Below are 23102 nucleotides of genomic sequence, written 5' to 3'. Positions count from 1 at the left end.
AGAGTTGCCCTCTTTCTCAAATTGAAGGTGGGCATACCAGCAATACAATTCCTAAATGGTTCCCAAAGATTCGTCTTATCCGTAAGCTCCTTGGATTCTTAACATACGCCTATCAAATGGAGTTTGATTACGTCTATGAAAGGATGATAGATGTTTTGAGATTTCTCCCTGGATTCTTACTGCTTTCTATGGGAGGACGAATCAAAATTTTTGAGGTGCTTATTTTCCTGAGTTCAATTGTTTTGACCTGTTTATTCATTTGGTGCTTTGACTGCATTTTTCTGCATCTATTATACATTTTTACCTAATTTTGGCTTTTTATTTCTCTGTGGATTGTTATTGAGGGCTAGATGGCTGGTGCAACATATGTTTGTGAGCTATGCCAGAAGAATGGTAAGGGAGGTTGCTCAAAAACAGAATCAATGTATGACAATGCTGACGCTGTTGAGCTTGAACTTTCCACCTCATCTCAACATACAACATCCTTTCCTGAACTCTCTAGCAGACATGGTAAGTTCTGTGTTATATTCAATGTGCTCTATTTTCTGGTGTATGAGCAATCAAATAATAACCTACTTCTATCCACAGTTCCTCCCCTTTGTTTATGGTTCTTTTAAGTTAAGAGATTTAAACAATTTGCAACTTAAGAATCTAAATATAATAAAGAAAAGTTAATAATGAAGCAAACAAAGATTAGGATTGAAGAAATAGGGAACAAGAATAAGAATCCATGCATCAGTCAACACAAAGTAAAGAGAAGGATCATTTGCTTTTTAAAAAGGGAACAATTGTTTGGTGTAATGGTAAAATCTTGGGCAGGCAAGCATGAGAATGTGGATTTGACTCCAAGAATGATCACTTTCTGAAAAAAAAAAAATCCAGAGGTTAGGTCTGTAGGTCTGTTCCAGTCTATCCTACACAAGATCCTGCATAGCCAGTACTGTCATAGGGGAATGGCCCTTTTACATAAAATAAAGAGAATTGAAGAAATCAATAACAAGAATATTAAGAATCAAGAGAAAACTGAAGGGAATAGCTTACAGGAAAGTACTTCAAAGCCTTCATTGATGATTTTTCAAGAATGACATGGATTCAATTAATGAAAGAGCATTTGATTGTTCTTTGTCTTTCTTTCCTTTTATGCTGAAATTTGAAATCAATTTGATGTCTTTATTAAAATATTTTGTTCTGATAATGCAAAAAGATACTTTCATTGCACTTTTCAATCTTATTTTGACTCATGGGATTTATTCATCAATCTTCTTGTTCATACACACCACATGTAGCTAAGCAAAAAAAATTGTCATTTGCATGATGCTGTCTGCACCTTGTTGATTCAGTAAAGGGTATATCTGATCACAGTTATGAATAACAACAAACTCAAGCTTTATCCAATATACAGTATTTGATCTATCAACCTGATAATTTGCATCTATTTCAAGGTGTGCCCCCTTATATAGAGAATTCTCTTGTAGGGTTTGAATTGAAATTTGGGAAGCCTAATTGACCTTCTGTCTCCAAGCTTGCATGGCCCCGAAATCCTAAGGCTTCCATGGGTATTGGCTCATTCACTCTTCTTTTAGTTGCAGCTGCTTAGATTTTCTTGGAAGGAATACTAGCTGGCTAGCTGCCCCTTCATGGTGCTTTTGCAACAGAGGTGGAACTAAGGACTAGTTGTATTTACCTACCAAATTTTCATCTAAACTAGTATCTTTTCCTCGTCATTGACAGCAAACATTTAGCCTCATTAAATGCCTCTAAGGAACTGCCGTATAAACTTTCTTGTTTCATCAAATCAACCTGAATACTTGTATCATGAAATCCCATGTTCTTGTCTTTTGCATGTTAAATGTTCATATTTTTGTCAATTCCTGAATGTTTTCACAGGAATCAGGCCTTCAAGACGTCTTCGAATCTTGTGTTTGCATGGGTTTCGGCAGAGTGCATCAAATTTTAAGGGAAGAACTGCATCATTAGCCAAGAAACTTAAAAAAATTGCAGAGCTTGTTTTTGTTGATGCACCCCATGAATTGCCTTTAATATATCGACCTCGTCCAACTGAACCGTGTGATAATTCTGTAGCACTAGAATTACAACAAAGCCCTCCACCAGCAGAATCATGCAAGAAAAAGTATGCTTGGTTAGTTGCACCCGAGTTCAATGGCTCACGGGGAATAGCAGTTTGGAAAATTGCAGATGAACCATTCAATCCACTGCAATACCAGCAACAAATTGATGGATTTGATGTTTCACTTACTTATCTGAAGACTGTGTTCTCTCAACTGGGCCCATTTGATGGGGTCTTGGGATTCTCACAAGGAGCAGCAATTGCTGCCTTACTCTGTATGGAGCGTGGAAGAAAGGATGCTGAAATAGATTTCAGATTCGTTATTTTATGCTCTGGGTTTGCTCTGAATTTGTCCAAGGTCAAGCGCGGTTCTATCAACTGCCCTTCACTTCATATTTTTGGCAATAGTCAGGGTAAAGACAGGCAAATAGCATGCCATGCCAGCATGGAGCTTGCTGGTTTATTTGAGGAGGGCTGCTCAGTGATCATAGAACATGAATCAGGCCACATAATTCCTACTCAATCCCCCTGCATTGATGAAATTAAGTCTTTTCTCCTGCGTTTCCTCTGAAATCCTTTTTGTATGGGTATTGCGTTTGATTTTCTGGAAACACTGCATATGCTAGGGACCATACTTACGTTTATTCCTTTTGCGGCATCTGATGTAAAGCCCTTACAGGTTTATGCAGCTAACCCTGTTTTAACAAACAGGTAACAGTGCGCCAGGGTATGATATGCAACAGATTACCCATTAGGCCTTCCTCTTAAGCTTCTGTCTTACTCGGGTTTTATATTATTGATCTATTCACTATTTTCTTTCCTTTTTTTTTGTGTGCATGTCTGTTTTAAAAACCGGCCCGGAGGCTGAACCGTTTTTGCCTTCGGGTCATGGGTCACTGGTTTGAGCCAATGGTCCAACCATCCGGATCTGACGTTATTTGACTAAGTGAATAGGTTTATACCTTTCTATGGGTTTTACTTAAATCGGACTCGGAATCTTGACTGGGTGATGATCATGTGTAGATAAAGCCATGTATCTCTTCACTGAATTTGTTCAGATATGCTTCAAAGCCATGCACTGCAAGAAGACAATAGAATAAGATGGTCATGTGTAGATAAAGAACTCCATTTGCAGAACCAGGCAGCAGTGGAATGTTTCTACCAACAGTCTCAGTGGTCGTGGCAGCTAGGAATCACCTGGTAGGTCAGGTAGGACAATATCGATACAATAAGTTTGATACACAACATATCTTATTGATGTATGTCCAAAAGCAAGGGATGTGTAGCATAGGTGGAATAGACATGATGTAAGCATGCCATCTGTGCGGCTGTGCCTACAAGTCTACAAGGCATTACATGTATCAACGTATTGGTCAATAGGATCTTTGCTTCTTGTTTTGAGTAAAAACGCCGTTATGTTCATAGCACATAGGTGTTGAAACATTCCCATAAAAAACAAAACCGTATATTGTTTATGATAATAGAACCAAAAGCAATCCAATTTTTAATTGACAGTCGGATCTGACCCAATAAGCCTATATTAATATTATCAACGAGACTTGGAGGGATTGATCTGTTCTTAAAAAGCTTCTCATTCCAAAAAATGTCAAGTCACTCACAAAGTTGGGTATCGGCTTGATGGACTCGTTAAAGTGAATATTTAATGATTATCTTATTTTAATGGTAAAATTTGTCTGGATCGTGAAGTTTGTTTTTCTTCGGTGGTTAAACATGGAAAGTTGGTTTGCCTATCATGGCTGTTTCTATTACGATTTACTAATCTGAATAATACATGTATTAATAATAGTACATACCTCCATAAGATTTCCAAACCAAGGCATTACCAGGGTATCTAGAGGATAAGTCATAACTAATTTTTAATAATTCTTTCGAAGGGGATAATGGTTAAAAGTTCGGTCAGGTTTTAAACACCATGGTTTTAAAAACTGGCCCAGAACCAGAATCGTTCCACCGGTTTTGGGGTCAACAGTTTGACCATTTTGTTTGAATGAATTACCTGTTTTAACTTTAAAATAAAAAATAAAAAGTACAAATACAAAAAATTAAAATTAAAAAAAAGGCCAAAAATCATTGAATGGGTCAAACAGTTGATGGTTCGACTGCTAACGGGTTGCCTAGATAGCTCTTGGGCCAAATGGTCTGACTGTTTGGGTCAATGATGGTTTGCAAACAAAGCAAGAGGTCAGATTGGTCAATCCATCATCTGGTCAGGTGTTTGGGTCTATTTAAGTTCTGAATTGTTTATTCATAAAAAATTCTTAGTCAATGATCCAGTGACTCAATTGAACTGCCTAATCATTTTACCTAGTTAGTGGGTCATAGGTTAGACATGAATTCTTTTGTTAATGTCCTCCCTGATCATTTGAGCTTCTCACAAGTTATTTGAGTTTGATTCATGAAAAGCTTGATTTGACTCAGTCTAAACTGAACTTTAAAGCAAGCACGAGTCCAATAAATCTCAACTCGTGAAGCTTGTGAGCCTAAAAAAGTTGTACATGTATAATGTTTTTCATAGGAAATTTGTCTCAGTCCAAATCGAGCTTATGAGATTTTGAGTTGGGTTGAACTTGATCTCAAGTCTCTAGCTTGGATTGAGCTTGAGCTTCAGTTTGAACCTCATGGTTTTTTACCAAGCTTAACTCAAATAACTAGATATTCAGCTCGTCTCGGCTCAAATCTACCTCTATTTAGAGGGAAAAGCGGTTCAGTTTCCACTTTCCAGGTTGTTTCAATCCCATCAAGAGAGTTATCTGAAATTAAACTATAATCATTAACCTGACCTGACCAATGCCCTCTCATCTTCAAATACTGCACAAAAGGCTTGAAAACGAAAAACAAAAAGGTCTTTTTACAGTCCACTCTTCCTCAGAATTCATAAATTAATCCTCCAAATGTATTTATCCCCACCCTCTATAAATTCAAACTATCCCAAAACAAAAAAGCAGAAAGTAGTATGGTTGAAAATTTGGGGCATGGAGATGATGAGAGGGAAACGATACACGTACAGTACAGGAGAATATAAAATCTGGAAGTAAATGTATTTATGGGCTTAATGTTACAATACCACATGTTCAAAATAGATTGTAAGGAGAAAATTGGTAATGCAAAATTAACGATAAAGTCTAGAACATTACTACATAAAAAATAATGTCACCACCTCACTAGCCAAGAAATAGGGAAAAGAAATTGCAAAGATAGGGCATTCTAAATCACATGAAAATCCAATATATAAAAACCAATTGGTGGTGGCTCGGTTGGTAAGTTGTCAGACTGCAGCTGTTTGTAGGGGAGACTTGGGATCAGAACCCTCTGCCGCCAAGGTTGGGGGGTATTGGTATGAGCGACTGGCTACCACTGTTGTGCAGCTCCATGGAAGGAAGAGATCAAAACAAAATCTGTCTATATTTAGTAAAACCAAATAATGAACATTTTTGCAAGGTCCCAACTAGGGGTGTAAGTGAGCCAGAGCCTATTCACGAGTTACTTAGGTTTGGCTTGCTAAATACACATTTGTCTCAAAAGTAATCGAGATTGAGCTCCCCAATGCCCGACTTGAGTGGCTCACAAGCTTAATTGGCCTCATAATAAAATACTATTTTTTAATATATTTATATGTATAATATAAATAAATCTTAATGTTTTGACATTAACTTATTTATAATCTAAATAAATAAATTTATAATTGATTTTCATAATATGTTTCTATTTATAGTATTTACAATATTAATTTATCTATATTTTTTAATATATTTTTATTTTTAATATTTTTAATATACTTAATATTTAACTTACATATAATTTCTAATACCAATTTATTTATAATTGGCTTGAGTCGGAGCCAAGCTTTAGTAACTCACAAGTATTGACTTGATTTTGAATCAGAAACTAGAAATTTGATTGAACTCGAGTCAAGTTCTGAGTTCTTTGTTTTGAGTTGAACTCGAGCTCAAACAGCTTCATACTCCGGTCGACTTGACTTTGATTACACCCTGGTGCCGACTAGCTATTTAGGTCTTAAGTTGGTTGTAGCGGAAACTTAGGATTGAATCCCACCTACACCAAGGGTGGGCTACACCCCGTTGCATGGAGCCATCAACAACAACAATACAAATAATATTAATGTTCAGATTACACTCATAAGAAAACACAGAAAATGATCAAATACAAAACTAGAATCTCAAACAGAACACAAGGAAAATTGCACAAAACAAAAATCAGAAGCTTAAAAGAAGAAAAAAAAAAAAGAACTCAAACAGGTTCAATGATGTTAACAAATAAATCAGCGGCAATATCTATGATGCTGGAAAGTATGACAGCAGAAAACTTTGATTCCCCCCGGGGGTGAATTTTGATGAATACTAACCGTTGGTCACCACTTTTATGCTACTATGTATGAAGTACCAGATGTTCTGTCATTTTCCTAGGGGTCAATTTCGTGATATCACGAGCGACACCACTTGAGTTGAGATAGCACTCCCTTTCAACAGAAAAGCCAAAGCAATATGCTGAATTGCATTGATATAAAGCCTATGCTTTCTTGAATAACATGTTTTATATGTTTACATATAAAGAAAATCTTTTGTAGCCATATACACCAAAGGACTGCAAAGTTAGAAATGATGGTGTAACATTTTTGCATTTTAAATCCTTGGATGTTCTATAACAGGAAAAATTAGTTTATAAGCACAGTTCTAGTAAAAAAGTAAGAGTATCCAACAATGCTATGAAAATAAAATATAAATGCTGATATACTTTTTTCCCAATCTAGAAATTACTTTACTAGGATTGGCTAGACAAGATATGATATTCGGAAGTTCAAGTTTTAATGGTTTTTCTCAAGTGTCTGCTTCCTAATTTGTAAACGAAGAGGAAATGTGTGTGTATGTGGAGAGAGAGAATACTCGACAAAACCTTTTCTAAACATTTGGGATCAGCTACATGATTCCAGTCTTGCCATTTCACTGTATCAAGAGTAAAATCTTCTGTCATATTTTAAGTCCTTAAATCATTTCATAGTTAAATGATTGAGATGGTTTTTCCGTAATTCTTCTTTGATCATTCATTTCTCTTTTAGCACCTTCTAACTCCTCGATGCACATGGAAAAAATCATCTCAATCAACCTTTTCCCACCTTGCCACCTAGTGGGGCTACTTATAAATCATTCCTGATGCATTCGTTGTTATCTTTCCTAGTCTTGCCAATCCATCTTAGCATCCTTGTTTCAGTCATGCTCACTTTTCTGAACTGGTGAGGTATATAGGATTTACATTAACAAGTCTCAAGTCAGTAAACTTGTATACCCTCAGCAATGCTTATTTATTTATTTATTTATTTAAATTAGTGCAAGGACATGTGCCATGCACATGCAAAAGCAAAGATAGACAAAAAGGATAAAAAGATGAAAAAGCATTTAGATTTCGAAACTTTTTTTTTTTTTTGATAAATAGATCTTGAAGCTTCTTTTGCTGTACTCTAAATGTCACGACACAGTGATTAGGTTTAAAGATTAAATATTTGGACAACTACCCTTTACAAGTCAAGCATTGGCATTATATGATACTGTTAAAATATTGCGATTTAACTTTTATGGTCTGGATGTGAAGCCAAGGTAAGTATCAGAATTATATATAGTAAAGCTACGGTGTTTCTTGATTGCCCCAACACTGAACATTTCATACCGTGTAAGGAGAAAATTAAATAGTAAATCTAAAAATATTAAGCCTATTTTACTTGGCCGCCTAAATAAGATCTGAGATACCAAGGTAAAGATACTGTTACAGAGAAACAAGATTATGACTCTTTATTTCCAAAATCCAAGGTATAGGTATTAATTAGATTATCACATCTATTATAATAATAATATAGTCCGATCTTTTTATTTATCTATACCATATATCTTTCTATATTATGGAAAATTAACAAAGGTTTATCATTAACACAGTTTCCTACAACAATATTTTCTACAAACACATGTAATAGAATGGTATGAAGATCAAAGTTTGTACTGTCTCAATATCCCTCGAACATGCAGTATCAATATCAGTTCTCCAACATGAAGCATCAATATTGATATCATATCATGTCACCATCAATTGGATTAACCTTGTCAAAAGTGTACAACTAAGGATCAAAATTTCGCATTGGCCGATACGTATCATAACGACTGGTCACTGATAACTTGCTTTTAAGGCTTTCTTCAATAAATGTTTGTTTTAAATGTTAAACATTAATATTCCCACCCCTCTCATGAATTCTGAAAAAAAAAAATTGTAGGAAAATATGGGCCCCACATTAGTGTACTTGTGTGACGGCCTAAGTTGTACTTAGATTTAATTAAGTCATTGATTAGGATCAGCTTTCCTATTAGGATTAGTTTTAATCCTATTCTATCTTATCTAGGATTAGTTTTTAATTATCTTATCTTGCCATGTAAGCATTAAAGTTGGAGGATTTGGGAAAAGACTTGCTTCTTGGAGGAAAAATTATCTTTCCCTGGGGGGGAGAATCACTTTGATTAAATCAACTCTGGCTAATCTTCTTGTGTACTTCCTATCTGTGTTTAAGATCCCCACAAAGGTCTCCAACACTTTGGAAAAGCTTATAAGAGATTTCTTGTGGGAGCCTGGAGAGAAGTGGGACCATAGGGTGAGTTGGGAGGTGGTAAGTAGAGGTAAAAAGCTAGGAGGTCTTGGGATTGGGAATCTTAAGAAGAGGAACATGGCATTGTTGGGGAAATGGCTATGGAGGTTTCCGTTGGAAAGAGACAAGTTGTGGACAAAGATTGTGGCTAGTATACATGGGTTGGAAGACAATGGTTGGGAACCTGGAATCTTGGCAAGGACTACAGCCGCTTCTCCTTGGTCAGCCATACACAAACTGCTTCCAGTTTTCTCCCCTTGTATCAGGTATGATCTTAACTCCAGTAATAAAATAAAATTTTGGGAACAACTTTGGATCGGGGACTCACCTCTACTGGACCAATTCCCCTCTTTGTATGCTCTTTTTGATTTGAAAAATGAACTCATTTCTTCCTTCTTAACCCCCTCAGACTCTCCTTTAGGGTTTGAGTGGAACTTAGGGCTGAGAAGGGCAATTAGGGACACAGACTTGGACCACATTTTGTCTTTGTTAGCCATCCTTGAAAATGTCTTCTTGGACCCCATTAAGGAGGACACCAGATTTTGGGTTCCCTCCTCTTTAGGTGTTTTCTCTTGTGCCTCACTTTTCGTGACTTTAACTCAGCCTTCTGATCCCATTGGGTTGTCTTTTCCCGGTTAAAGAAATTTGGAGTAGGCCCATTCCTCCTTGGGTTGGTAGTTTTTGTTTGGAAACATTCCTGGAAAGAAATAACACAAGTGACCTACTTGAGAAGAAGAGACCCAACTATTGTTTACTTCCTAATAAATGTACTCTTTGTAAAGCTGATGGGGAAACCGGTTACCACCTTATGGTCACTTGTTCAGTTGCTAAATCAGTTTGGGAGTGGGTCTTTTCCCTTTTTGGGTGTGTTTGGATTCCCCCTGGGAGTGTCCAAAGTTTGTTCCCTCCATCTTTTTTCAGATGGTCGAAGAAGAGAGGGAAGACTATGTGGAGAAGCATTTGAGTTGTAGTGTGTTGGTCTCTATGGGAAGAAAGAAATTCACGAATATTTTCAAATAAGAAAAGAACCATTGGAAACTTATTAAATCTAATCCTATTAAGGGTGGCACATTGGTTGAAAACTATGGAATTGTTCTCAGATTATTTTGTGGCTGATGTGGTGAGAAATTGGAAGGAGATAACCTCCTCTGCCCTCTGTAAGAGGACCTGTAGTCCTTTGTGGTCCCCTCCTTCTGGGTTCATAAAATTGAATTTTGATGGTAGTTGTATAAGGAACCCAGGGTCTTCTGGGATTGGGGGAGTATTCAAGAATGAGGCGGGGGCTCTTATTGCTATGATCTCAGGCCCAATTGGGGAAGGAGACTCTTAGGGCTGAGATCCTCGCAGCCCTAGAAGGTATCCAGGTAATGCAGAACATTCTTGGATAATAGATTCAAGAGCATCTGATCATATGACTGGTTTGCCATCACTTTTCTCTACCTATCATTTATCTTCTAGTAAAGACAAAGTGTCCATTACTGATGGATCCCTTGTTCCTATTTCTAGCAAATGAGACATCAAGTTGTCTGATGCCTTTTCCATATCCTTCGTCTTGCATGTTCCTAAACTTAATACTAACTTGCTCTAAGTTAGTAGCATTACAAAAAAAAAAAACAAACAGAATTGTTTGTTTCTCAGTCTGTTGATCAGGTGATGCTTTGGCATAATAGGCTGGGTCATTTATCCTTTCAGACCTTGAAGAGTTTGTTTCCTAGTTTATTTGAATCTATTCAGATTGTCTAGTTTGAAGTGTGAAAGTTGTGACCTTGCAAAACATTGCAGGACAACTTATTCATTAAGTAATAGCAGAAGCAATATTCCTTTTGAAATTGTGCATACTAATGTTTGGGGACCCTATCATACCTCAGCCATGAGAGGGTACAGATATTTCCTATTATTTGTTGATGATTATACTCGGTTTTCTTGGGTTCATCTGCGTTCTCGAGATGAGGTTCCTGCATTAACCTGGATCTTTCATCAAATGATTTTAACCCAACTTGGGGTTAAAATTAAAATTTTTAGATTTGATAATGCAAAAGAATATTTTGCAAACCCATTGGCCTCCTACATGCTTGAACATGGGGTTGTCCATCAGAGTACCTGCCCACATACACCACAACAGAATGGGGTTACTGAAAGAAAGAATAAACACATTAGATGTAGCCAGAGGCATTATGTTTACTTCAAATGTGCTTATACGTTTTTGGGGGGATGTTGTTCTTACAGCAGTTTATCTCATCAATCGGATTCCCGAACGGGTTCTTGATATGAAACCTCCATTTATCTTTTTATACCTTGATAAAGAATTGTTTACCATTCCACTCAAAACCATTGGGTGCACTTGCTTCATTCAAACCCTTGGTCCCCATCGTTCCAAATTTGATCCTAAGGCCTCCAAATGTATTTTCCTTGATTATGCCCAAATTCAAAAGGGATATTGTTGTTATGAACCCACTTCTAGAAAGATATTTGTTTTAATGGATGTCACCTTCTTTGAGGATAAACCCTATTATCCAAGGGTTTCTCCTCAGGGGGAGAATAGTGAGGCTGGGAGCAACTCATCAGAATTTCCTTTACCAATCCCATTAAGTGAAGAATGGTGTAATGGGGAAGGTTGTCAAAGGTGCAAGGATGTGAGAGTCTATCACAGACAATGGAGATAAGTTGATTTCGGACATCAGTAGTGCAGGCCAGTCCCAACCTCCTCTACAGATCTAGTTCCAGATCCAGATACCATAGATACTACAGATGAGAGATATCCCACCATGGAGCCTTCACCTTCATTAGATGATCTTGATCTTCCCATAGCAGTTCGTAAGGGCAAGCGTCATTGTACCACATCCACAGCTCACAACATTTCTCAGTTCTTGTCCTATGATCATTTGTCTCCCTCCTATAAGTATTTTCTCGCATCCATTGCTAATATTCCCATTCCCAGAACAATATAAGAAGCATTGGAAGTACCAGAATAGAAAGATGCAATAAAAGCAGAGATGGATGCCCTCATCAGAAACAATACTTGGGAGATAGTTGATCAGCCTAAAGGTAATGAAACTGGTTGGATGTAGATGGGTATTCACTGTGAAACATAATGCTGATGGTTCTGTTGAAAGGTCTAAGGCCCGGTTAGTTGCAAAAGGATTTACTCAAACATATGGTATTGACTACTTAGAAACTTTTGTACTGGTAGCAAAGATGACCACTATTAGAGTCCTATTATCTCTTGCAACCAGTTACTCTTGGTCGTTGTATCAAATGGATGTTAAAAACGCCTTTCTCAATGGAGACTTGCAGAAAGAAGTTTACATGCAGTTGCCTACTGAATTTTATGGTACAGAGACAAAAAAAAAATGTTTGCTGGTTGAACAAAGCTTTATATGGACTAAAACAGTCCCCCAGAGCTTGGTTTGACAAATTCAGACGAGACTTTGATAGGTTCCGATATGTGCAGGCCCAGTCAGACCACACCTTGTTATTAAGAGAGTGGATTCTTTTGTAACTTTGCTTGCTATGTATGTGGACAATATTGTAGTAACAGGGAGTGATACTAGTGAAATTGAGTCTCTTAAGCAACTTCTTCATCAAGAGTTTAAGGTGAAAGATCTAGGGGAACCACGATATTTTTTGGGCATTGAGATAGCTATATCTAAGCATGGGATTTTTGTCTCTTAACGAAAGTATGTCCTTGATCTGCTAGAAGAAACAAGAAAGTTGAGAGTTAAGCCTACGGACACACCTATTGAACAGAACCACAGGATTAGTGCAAATGGTGGAGAATCTCTTGAAAATAAAGCTATGTTCCAATGGTTAGTTGGAAAATTTCTCTATCTTTGCCTCACACGACCTAACATCAGTTATGCAATCAGTGTAATAAGTCAGTATATGCGCTCTCTCAGAACTACTCATCTCCTTGCAGTTGAGAGGATATTAGCATATCTGAAGAGGTCCCCAGGCAGAGGCATTTTGTTCAAGAAAAATGACCACATGAAGATAAAAGTCTATACAGATGCTGATTGGGTTGGGTGTGTTGATGATCGAAGATCTACCTCTTGATATTGTGCCTTTATAGGGGGTAATCTGGTCTCCTAGAAGAGTAAGAAACAAAGTGTTGTCTCTCGTCCCAATGCTGAAGCTGAATATATGTCCATGGAAAATGGTGTGGCTGGGATTCTATGGTTAAGATCATTACTTGAGGAATTGTGTATTACTTATGAGAAACCCCTAATGTTGTACTATGATAACCAGGCTGCCATTAATATAGTGCATAATCCAGTATAGCATGACAACACTAAGCATATTGAAGTGGACCGGCATTTTATTAGAGAAAGGGTTACATCTCAAGAAGTATGCCTCCCCTACATTACCTCTGACATGCAACTTGCAGACCTTCTCACCAAGGCTGTTTCAAGAAAGAAGTTAGAAGACCTATACAAGTTGGGAATGACAAACATCTACTTCCAACTTGAGGGGAATGTAGGAAAGTGTGGGCCCCACATTAGTGTACTCGTGTGACAACCTAAGTTGTACTTAGATTTAATTAAGTCATTGATTAAGATTAGCTTTCCTAGTAGGATTAGTTTTAATCCTATTCTATCTTATCTAAGATTAGTTTTTAATTATCTTATCTTGCCATGTAAGCATTAAAGTTCTTTTACAATTAGGAAACTATGCATATAAATTCAAAGGGTGGGGCGGTTGTTTTAAGACAACCAACCATTCTCTTCTCCTAAAACCCTTCTGTGAGTTCCTCTTCTCCATCTCTCTTCTTCTTCTCTTCTCTTCTCTTCTAATTTTCTTTTATTTACTGTTCAAATTTGTAGTCTTGTACGACTACTAAAATATATCTAAGAAAAAAGGTTAACGTTAGGTTCAAACTTCAAAGTACTGATACACCCTATCCACTGCACCAGGGTATATCGCTATTTTGAACCTTGTGTACAACTAACAATCATCTTGACTTCTACCAAAAATTAATAATTCTGAGCTTTTGCTGATTGAAAAGGAAATAACATACATGTAACAATGTAAAAGAGAGAAAATATGGACCAATGCTTCATTTTTACCTCAATAAGCAAAGGGTGATCTCAAATGAAAAAAAAAGCAAATACAATGAAGGTATTGAAACAATTAAACTAAACCAAGAAGGAAAAAAAAAACTCAAAAAGAATCAATCATGAGACCCCATCAACTACATATGGAAAATGTAGGGAACCATCAAGTAGATTAATGGAAAATCTAAAACCAAAAAGCAGTATAAAGGAGCACATGCAAGTGCATGAAGAGGGAGGGGAGAGCTTGTGTTCTAATGCAGTAAGAAAAAAGAGAACTCAATAACCACTTGTACTATCATTCTCTAAAGCAGTAAGAATACTGAATACCAATGATATTGATAAACAGAGTCAAGAAATTATATAACTAAATTAATCAAATAGGGCATACCTTCAACACAACATTTTATATGGTAGACCCAAAAGATGGCAAGGTTCAATCAACCAACATTGAGACATACATAACCATATGCAGTTAAACAGCCGAAGTGTTACCCAAACAATTAAGGATTTCTACTCCTAAGTAGTTTTTTACTAGTTCTAGACCATCCCAGTCCCTCCATCCGTCCACAACCCCCCCCCCCCAACCTATTCCATGAGTATGTAAACAATCAGAAAACAAGATCCTCGGGGTCAAGACAAATGTACAGAAGTGAATACTTGAATTGTAGTGTTTGGTTATCATTATCAAAGAAAAGATCCAAGAAAAAAGGTAAATATCAAAAGGTCATAAACCTCATAAACATTAGTGGATAAGATCAAGAAGCATAAATATTGAAATTTACAGTATTGGTCACAAAAGCTATTTACAATGTCTTCCAAACAAAGCTAAAACAAACTTCTCAAGAATAATCCAGGCCTTGATGACAAGAGAAAAGTGTGCTTCGAAAAGCATGTGCAGAGAACCACAAAGGGTAGGAGAAAGTGTTCTTCACAGAATACATCTCCTTCCAAACTCGACTATTTCGATGGTACACCAAGATCTGTCTTTGGGTTGCTAAGAACACAAATTCACTAGTCTGACTTATGGGGAAAACACTTGGGACAAGTCCTCTAATACACCTAAGGCTCACTTTGTCCACTGTACACCATTCCTCTCTTTCATAATTCTTCAACGCCCATATATTCATCCAAGCCTCTGAAATCTGAATTATGGACACAGATCCATCCAACTCCAACAAATGAACCCTGTTTCCAGACCGAGCAATTACCTCACCTGGCAGTGAAATCTTCCTCCAAACCTCATTATCCAAATCAAACACAAGGATATACAAACAACTGTATGTCAACCAGTGCAATGACCCATTGGCGAACACAACTTGATTCCTGTTCATATGTGTAAATTCATCGCTTCGAGACGAGACAGACTTCCTCCAAGTATTGGTTTCCGAATCAAAAACCACGCAAACGAAAGAATCAAGTGGCCTATGTCCAAATGGCCGGTAAAACCCCGCTAAAACAACATTAAATTTCTGATTAGATACATTGAACGCTAATCCAACAAGGGTAGCCTCATCATCAGGATGAAATCGAGTCATCGGCCTTTCTCTAGTCCTGGGTAGCAACTTGAATTCCCGGGTCAGTGGATTACAAACATAATAAACACCCTTGTTTGGCACGCTAGCACAACATAACAAGCCATTACAAGAAGCTCTGACTTTCACTCTATCATTCAAGAAATCCAGAGAGAACTCAGAAACACCTCTGAGTCTGTCTACACAGATAAAACTGGATTTGACATAAAAGGATTTTATGAGCTCAACTACGACCATTGGATTCTTAGATGATACTTCGTTATAGAGTTGAATGAAATACTTGTTAGAAGGTAATCTATACCAAAGCTTACAAACGGATTTGCATCTAAATAGGGATTTGATTGGCAATCTAGCAAGGATTTGAAGAACCACTTCCTCAGGGAAGAAACCATTTTCCAAATCGGACAAACTCATAACTTACTTTGCAAAAGGAAAAGAGAAGAAATTGGATATCCGTTTATGAGAATTCAAAGGGTGTTTGAGTTATACTTACCAGATAAGCTTTGGAGATTGATTTTTGAAAAGAAACCCTTTCTCGAATTTGCAAGAACAGAATCTTCGTCAGAGGACTTAGAATTCGTCATTAACGGATGAAACCTAATTAATTGTTATCATTAAAACGAAGAAAAAACAAAGACGACTGATATCGTTATTCGAACATCCGATGATATACGCGATTAGAATCTGCTGACGAGAAAACAAAGAGATTGAAGGATCAGATGATCAAATAACTTGCGAGGGAGAGGAGGAGAACTGGAGAAATGAAGGACTAGTCTGTAAAGCGTAGAAGTTATCCGCGATACGAATACAGAGGCACAGGCACGTGAATCGTAGATAAAGAACCAGTCCGAGACTCCGAGTCCGTTTTGTTTATTTTCCTCTGCGCTGCACGCAAGACAGCCACTGAAGCGGGGTGTGTACTTGCACGTGCAAGAAAAGTGGACCAGACCAGAGGAACCCGACAGGGATGATCATTTTCGGCCCGGCCTGGCCCGCTTCGAATATTTCGAGCTTGGGCCTAGGTTACGTATTCAGGCATGGTATGGACCGCGCTAGAGTGAGGAAAATAATGGACTTAAATTTTGGTCCACGTGAAGCCAAGATTTCTATGTATCCAAAGCCCATGTATTAAGGATGCGATTTTAAAAGATGTATAATGATGGCTGCAGAAAAAATAAAGTGTATAGAAATGCATTTTGGGAATGCATAGATATTAGGGATGCAACATGGATGGGCTCAATCTAAGTCCAGACCAACCCGATTTATAATTTTAACCTGGCATGGGCTTAGATTTTCAGTCCTCATGTTAGGCCTAAGTCTAAAAGTTTGGGTTTTTTAGATTGGATAGAGCCTAGCCCTTGATTAGCCTGAACCTAACCCAATTACATATATATATAGAGAGAGAGAGACATGTATTTGCATGTATGTATGTATAAATACATAGTTACATGTATATTTATGTCAATTTTCATTGTGGGTTGAATGGTTGATTGATTAACCTGAGGACCCAAGTCTAATGTCTAATCCTAATGCATGTTATCCTTTATCATGATTTTTAAGAAAATGGAGACAATATTTATCATTCTAGAGGGTTTGATAGCATTGTCTTCATACAAGTCTATGAGGATCCATATTGGCAATCATTTTTGCAAAGTTCAGAATGGTCAATAAAGGGAGAATTAAATTATTTGAAAATCAACAATTAATTGTGTTTCAAAAGTTAAGAAATGCAATGAAGACATTCCAATTTGTATTGGAGGATTACACCATCAATTGTCTATTAGAAAGTTGGAAACATAGAAGCACAAACGAAGCACAATACATAATGTTGGAGGACTCTCACATAGTATCATGAATCTGAGGACGAATTCTCTTCAACCTGGGGAGGATGATGCAATACGGGATTCGGACCAATTGAGTAAACATTTACAAAGTTGATTTTCAAAAACCCATCTTAGTACATATAGGGAGAGGATGATGCAGCACAAAATGAAGCTAATAAGTTTTATGCAAGTTGGGACCATTCTAAAACACATAAGAAGTAGAGATGGTGCCACCGACCCAACTTAGTAAATATTTACCGATATAGCATCATCACAGAATTTCTATCTTAGTCCATTTTTACCAAGTTGGTGCCATCACAAAGTTTCTATCTTAGTTCACAATTACCAAGTTAGTGTTATAGCGATATTTTGAATTTGTATTCAATTAGGACTTTCTTTTTGAAGAGTTTTGGTAGGATTCTATTATGGAGTGTTTTCTTATATTAGGATTGCTCAATTAAGACTTTCTTTTTTGAGGAGTTTTAGTAGGATTCTATTATAGAGTGTTTTTATAAATTAGAAAATTTTCTTATATGAGCCATAAGGATGTATGCTTATATAAAGTGTAGCTAGGAGAAGGCTAAGACAAATTTTTTATTAAATTTTCTCTTTAATTATTTAGTGAAGAATCCTTCTTCCTGATATTTTGATTTTTGCTCTTTTTTTTGAAGTTTTTCTCAACGTGTTTCATTGATGTACTGCTCCAAGATCGGATCTCCCCATTAATAGATTCAGCAACAAGAGCTTACGAATAATGGTCGTATTCTAACACTTAAAAGACACATTGAATCCAGTTTTGATACCTTGCTACGACCATTCGAGTTTAGTGTTGTTTCTCTCCTCCATAGTTAATGAGCTAGAGATGGAGAACTATGAAATAGGGCAATCTGTCGAAGTAGATATTGGTGATGCCACCGCTCCCGCCTAGTTGTCGTTGCTATTGTGTATTAAGAATGTCGCTCCACCCGCTGTGTTTAGATCCGAGGCTGCAAGTGGCGATGATTGAAACAGGGGAAGGGATCTTTCCAGGATAACTTCCCTATCCGCTCACGTCCAAGGCTTCATTATCTACGTTGTCTAGATGATATCTTCTACATTCTTAGTACTTTTATTGACTGAATTTATTGTTAATTTCATCTTATGCGAAGACTGGTTTGATGGAGCCATTTCCCAGCCTCAGTTGGATCTAACAGATCTTATTGAAGCCTTCTTCCCTACAAGAAACTACACAACAACATTCTTGAGAAACCTTACAAAGGTGGCTATTTGGGTTTGCACATGAACTCCTTCAACAGCATCTACTCCAATACAACAAACTCGCTGGACCAAGATGCAAAGACCTACAGATAACTTCAAAATCTCCAACAAAAACAAGTAGAAATGATGGAAGTGGATTTTAATTTGGCTTTCTCAAAGTATAGTGTATTGATGTTCTAGTTTCTTTAATTAATATCAATGAATATTTCAATAACAATATATGAAGTTATATAGGCTTCAAGAGTTCAGTCCTGAAACATTATATTGCTAGTTCTCTGACTATTTTGATGAAAAGTATATTTGGTATGTTTGTAAACCATTCTTCAATACTACACATACATTGATTTATCTCTGGGATACATGTTTTATATACTGATGTTTCTTTGTAGATTCTACTTGTTAATTTGGATTACAAAACTTTTGATGGGTTGGAATACAATGATATAACTTATCCTGCACAGTGAGGTTTCTCAAAGGGAAACCTGCAAGAGACAGAGAATGTTGTCAAGTGATAGTGAGGAGAATCCAAGATTGATTCCTTAGTCTATGTTGTTACATCCAATATTTTAAAATGTGGAGGTGTAACACGAGGGATTCCACTACCTAGAGGTGTGAGGCGTAGTTCAGAATGCAATAGGTGTAAACCTCCCGAACACAAGGAGGCATAAGCCTCCTTAAGAGGAGGGGGGTTAGGAGGAGGAGGATGAAGAGGAAGGGGTATCTCGTTTTTTCTTTATTTTTAATAAAAATCTTTTATATTATTAAGAATACAAATGCATAACATTAGTTGAAAGGGTGGGCTTTCTAAGAACCTCCCATGTTTCATAAAAAGTAGCAATTTCCTACAAAGTGTTTTTTTTTTTTGCTTCTATGTTCATTCACCATCATTAGAACCTCCTATCCTCTTCACAATAATTTGACAAAAGCCACTTCCACTACCATTCCAATTCCTAAGTAATCAAGTTTGATCTAAATGTGTCCCATTTTTTTTATGAAACGTGAGTAGCAATTTTCTAGCAATGTTGGTATCTTGCATCTATAGAATACATTTTTGGACGAAGGAGGCTGAACTGCTAGTTTTCTTAGAAAGCTTCATTTAACTACTAAAAAAGCCAATTGTGACATTATAATCCTACAGGTTGAACTATTGAACTGGTTTCTTTTGAACAACAAAGCTTATGGACCTTTGGCAAGAGTCTCAAGTGGTAGTTATTTTATTGTTGAAAACTGTGGTTTCTTGTAGTTGGTGGAAACATGCAACAAATCAAGCAAGTTATGAACAACAAGATGCCCATGAATTTTTCATTTCCTTGCTTGATGGTATCCATGAAAAGGTGGAGAAGGATCAAAGTAGGCCCCATAGCCAAGGTAAATTTTATAAAATATTTAGGCTCCCCTGCTTTCTTAGTCTTTTGAGTATTGCTAATTCGTTTTGCCTATTTTGTGGTTTACTTTTGATTGAATATTAAGATATTGAAGGTTTTATTAGGGAGAATAAGGAGAAAATGACAGATGAAAAACAATAGTATAAATGGTATACATGTGGTATCTGTAAATATACCATTACACAATTCTCATCATGGAGACTACCTATAGAAGCTAAACATAAGGACAAATTGACTGGTTTTACTGACCACCTCAACCCTATGTACAATCGTGTCCCATTTCAGGTCCAAGTATTGATTTGAGGGAGAGAGTGAGTGAGTGAGAGAGAGAGAGAGATGGGTATGATTAGAAGACTAAAATATGTTAACGAAGGGATGAGAGCTCCATCGTATGGATGCCCAAATCTTGCAGAATAAGGTGGGCGAATTTCAAAAAAAAATTCTCTCCATTCAACTAGGAATCGCATTCCCTATTTAGAAAATCATATTTTCAAGGATCAATCTTGAACCATAAACTGAACCAGATCGGAACAAAAGCAGTAGGAGAGGATTATACCTGATATGGAGAAATAGTATCTCCCAACGAAGGTGTTCATGCCCAAGGAAGGATCCAAGACTGCTCCCACTGAAGATGACGCAGTGTAGGATGGAGCAGAATCAGTAGTGTTCTTCTCCAAGAACCTATTCCTTCGCAAGAAATAACAGGATGGCACGTGAGCACAGCTTCCTATCAGTCCCTTCACAAGGAACTGATATCAAGATCGAATCTTGATTTCTCCCACTAAAGAGGAGGTTGAACTGGCAGGTGAGGCGGCGACAAGAGAGTATTTTCGCAGGTATGCTGAATTCTCTCTTATGTGATTTCAACTCTAAAGACTTGTAGTGATCTGATGATCTTGTGATAATCTAAAAGCTGCCGCCCCTTCCTTCTTTTGTAACCTTAAAGGATCAGCTCCTAATCACATTAGGAGTTGCTGATCCAAATCATATTTGAATCAGACATCCCTTTAGGTGATAAGGATAAACCCTTATCTTATCTGCATATTAGATCAACCTTCTCCTAATCTCATTAGGAGGTTTCCAGATCTAAATCACATTTAGATCTGGACTCTCTAAGTGGATAGAGTTAAGACCCTATCCTATCTACTAATCCATCCCATAATTCTTCCCATATTTAACTAATTAAAACAACCCAGTTCGAAAGGGCTTTAGGCTCATTAAGGTCATGTGCTAACTTAGCCTTCCTAACTGCTGCCCAGTTGGGCTTCCTTGTATGGCGTAGGACCCAAAAATTGATCTACACATCAGCCACATGGGTTCAGCCCAGCCTTTGTTACAAGGCCTGGTCGAATACACTATTATGGACAGTGCACCCCTGAAACCCATCATATGGGCTCTATGGGCCCAACACTTACCCTAAGTGGTCCCTGGGCCAAGCCACCTTATAATACCCAGGGACTGTGGGCAGATGCAAGATTAGCCCATCAGGCATTATTCTCAATGGTCTTACACTTAACCTCTCAGCCCATAATGATCAAACACTGCCCGACAAGAGATGATCTCTCCCTCGGCTACAAGGAACAGTGTTGCATTCTCTGCTTATATGGATCCCGGGAATTAAAACCTTCTTGCAAACATTTTGTAAACCGTAATATATATATATATATATATATATATATATATATATATACTTTGATATCTCATATAAAATATATTTTGCAAAACAAATCTCAACGATTGAAATCGGCTACTGGCAGTCTTGGTTTCCATTCATGAGAATGCATCCCTAATCATTACCTTTGTCCAACAAAGAGACTGATCCTATCACTATGATCACCCACTCAGAGGAATTCTCAGACTGCCCCAACATACCCAGGTTTTGACCCCCGCTAAGGATCTCACTGATTGGTACATCAAAGACAGCCTAATCCGACACCCAGTGCAATATCATAATTGAGTCTAGGGGTCAGGTGTAATTTTCCAGTTTTGCCCATCAATCTCCAAGGTCCAGGGCAATACTGAAAATCTGGTCCAATTCAAAGATTCAATTAATCCTACACTGTATGTGCCTAGGGTCTCACCCCGGCAGCTGAGACAAGCCACCCCAACCGACTTGGTGGCACCACAGTGTCAGCCTTATCAGGATAGGTCTCCCCAGACCGACCCACTGACTGTGAACATTCTAAACTAACACGAGTCTCATTAAGTGTCTAGTTTAAGGGTATTACATAGAAACATACCAAAGGAACATGAATCAAATATGTACTTTATTCATTTATATTAAACTCATAATATACATCATTCTGATTGAAGCTAAGGGCATACAAAAACTGTCTAACAATTAATAGTTCTATTCATCTTGCATTGTGAAGACATGGATGCCATGTAGCAGAAGCTAAAGGCTATGAATAGTATAGGATGGGGGTAAGGCTTGTTGAGAGGTGGTCTCTTTGAAAGATGAAGAAGAAGCCTTCGAGGGGAGTGAAGGTCTTTTGGTAAAGGGGTCAAGAGGTGAGAGGGTCATGGGAACTCGAGAGTATTAGTAACAAATGCTTGGGATCCAATGATGTCTAACATGAGGAGGACCCTCTATTTATGGAAAAGGTCCCGAGATCCTAAAAGGTAGGAGATGAGGATATTAGCTAGGGCTGTTCACGGGTTGGGTTGGGTCGATTTAGTAGTGTTTTTTCAACCGACCCGACCTGGTCGGGTTACCTATAGACCAAACTGAAACCGATCCTCTATTAAGTAAAACCAACCTAGTCGGTTTGGGTTTCAACAAAATCCAAGCTTGCACAATGCACATGAAGTCAAAGTGCTAATATTATATATAATATTTTAGAATATATTTTCTGGAAATATATATTTAAAACCAAAACATATATACAAATATATCGAAATATATATTTTCTAATTTTTGGAAATATATATTTGATATATTTCAATATATATATGTATATATATATATATATATATATTTATTTATTTATTATTTAAAACAAAAATATCTATATTTAACGGATATTTTTCCAGAATATATATTTTTCACATAACTCGGTCCGCCTTCGGTTTTCACATATGAAATCCGAAACCGAATTGAATTATCGGTTTGTTCATTTCTGCAACCCAAAACCAATCAGTAATGAAGAAAAACTGGCCAACTCGGATTGGGTCGGGCCAGGTTGGTCAATTTGGTTGGTTTGGATTTATTTGTGAACAACCCTAATATTCGCTCCATCTCGAGGAAGGGAATATTTGGCTTGTTGGCAATCATTGGATGCGCTACTAGCGTATCACCACATGTCCCATGAAGATATTCTCAAGG

The 23102-nt window shown here is 37.2% G+C and overlaps 2 protein-coding genes across 3 annotated transcripts in view; one reads left to right on the top strand and one right to left on the bottom strand.

The window, feature by feature from the left end:
- LOC148861232 (rhodanese-like domain protein) overlaps positions 1-2893 on the top strand; it is a 97793-nt gene extending 94900 nt beyond the window's left edge. For both annotated transcript variants that reach the window (XM_088986776.1, XM_088986775.1), the window contains 2 exons: positions 351-510; positions 1888-2893. In XM_088986776.1, the coding sequence (XP_088842902.1) occupies positions 351-510; positions 1888-2639 (912 nt within the window). In that variant the 3' untranslated portion in view covers positions 2640-2893. The remainder of the gene's footprint in view (positions 1-350; positions 511-1887) is intronic.
- Positions 2894-14530: 11637 nt separating this feature from the next.
- On the bottom strand, positions 14531-16142 carry LOC148861231 (F-box family protein). Its single transcript, XM_088982199.1, has one exon. It carries the CDS (start codon positions 15724-15726, stop codon positions 14620-14622), a length of 1107 nt encoding a protein of 368 aa, XP_088838325.1. The 5' UTR covers positions 15727-16142; the 3' UTR covers positions 14531-14619.
- Between the last annotated feature and the right edge of the window lie 6960 nt (positions 16143-23102).

This window comes from Nelumbo lutea, chromosome 4 (genome assembly GCF_056320005.1).
Source record: "Nelumbo lutea isolate HS-2025 chromosome 4, American lotus-T2T, whole genome shotgun sequence".
Taxonomy (NCBI): domain Eukaryota; kingdom Viridiplantae; phylum Streptophyta; class Magnoliopsida; order Proteales; family Nelumbonaceae; genus Nelumbo; species Nelumbo lutea.
Note: the sequence above shows the minus strand (reverse complement) of the source record. Positions and strands in the feature narration are given on the sequence as shown.

Bases quoted from the DNA above. Each gene is read 5' to 3' on its own strand.
- LOC148861231 (XM_088982199.1), bottom strand. From the start codon at position 15,726: ATGAGTTTGTCCGATTTGGAAAATGGTTTCTTCCCTGAGGAAGTGGTT.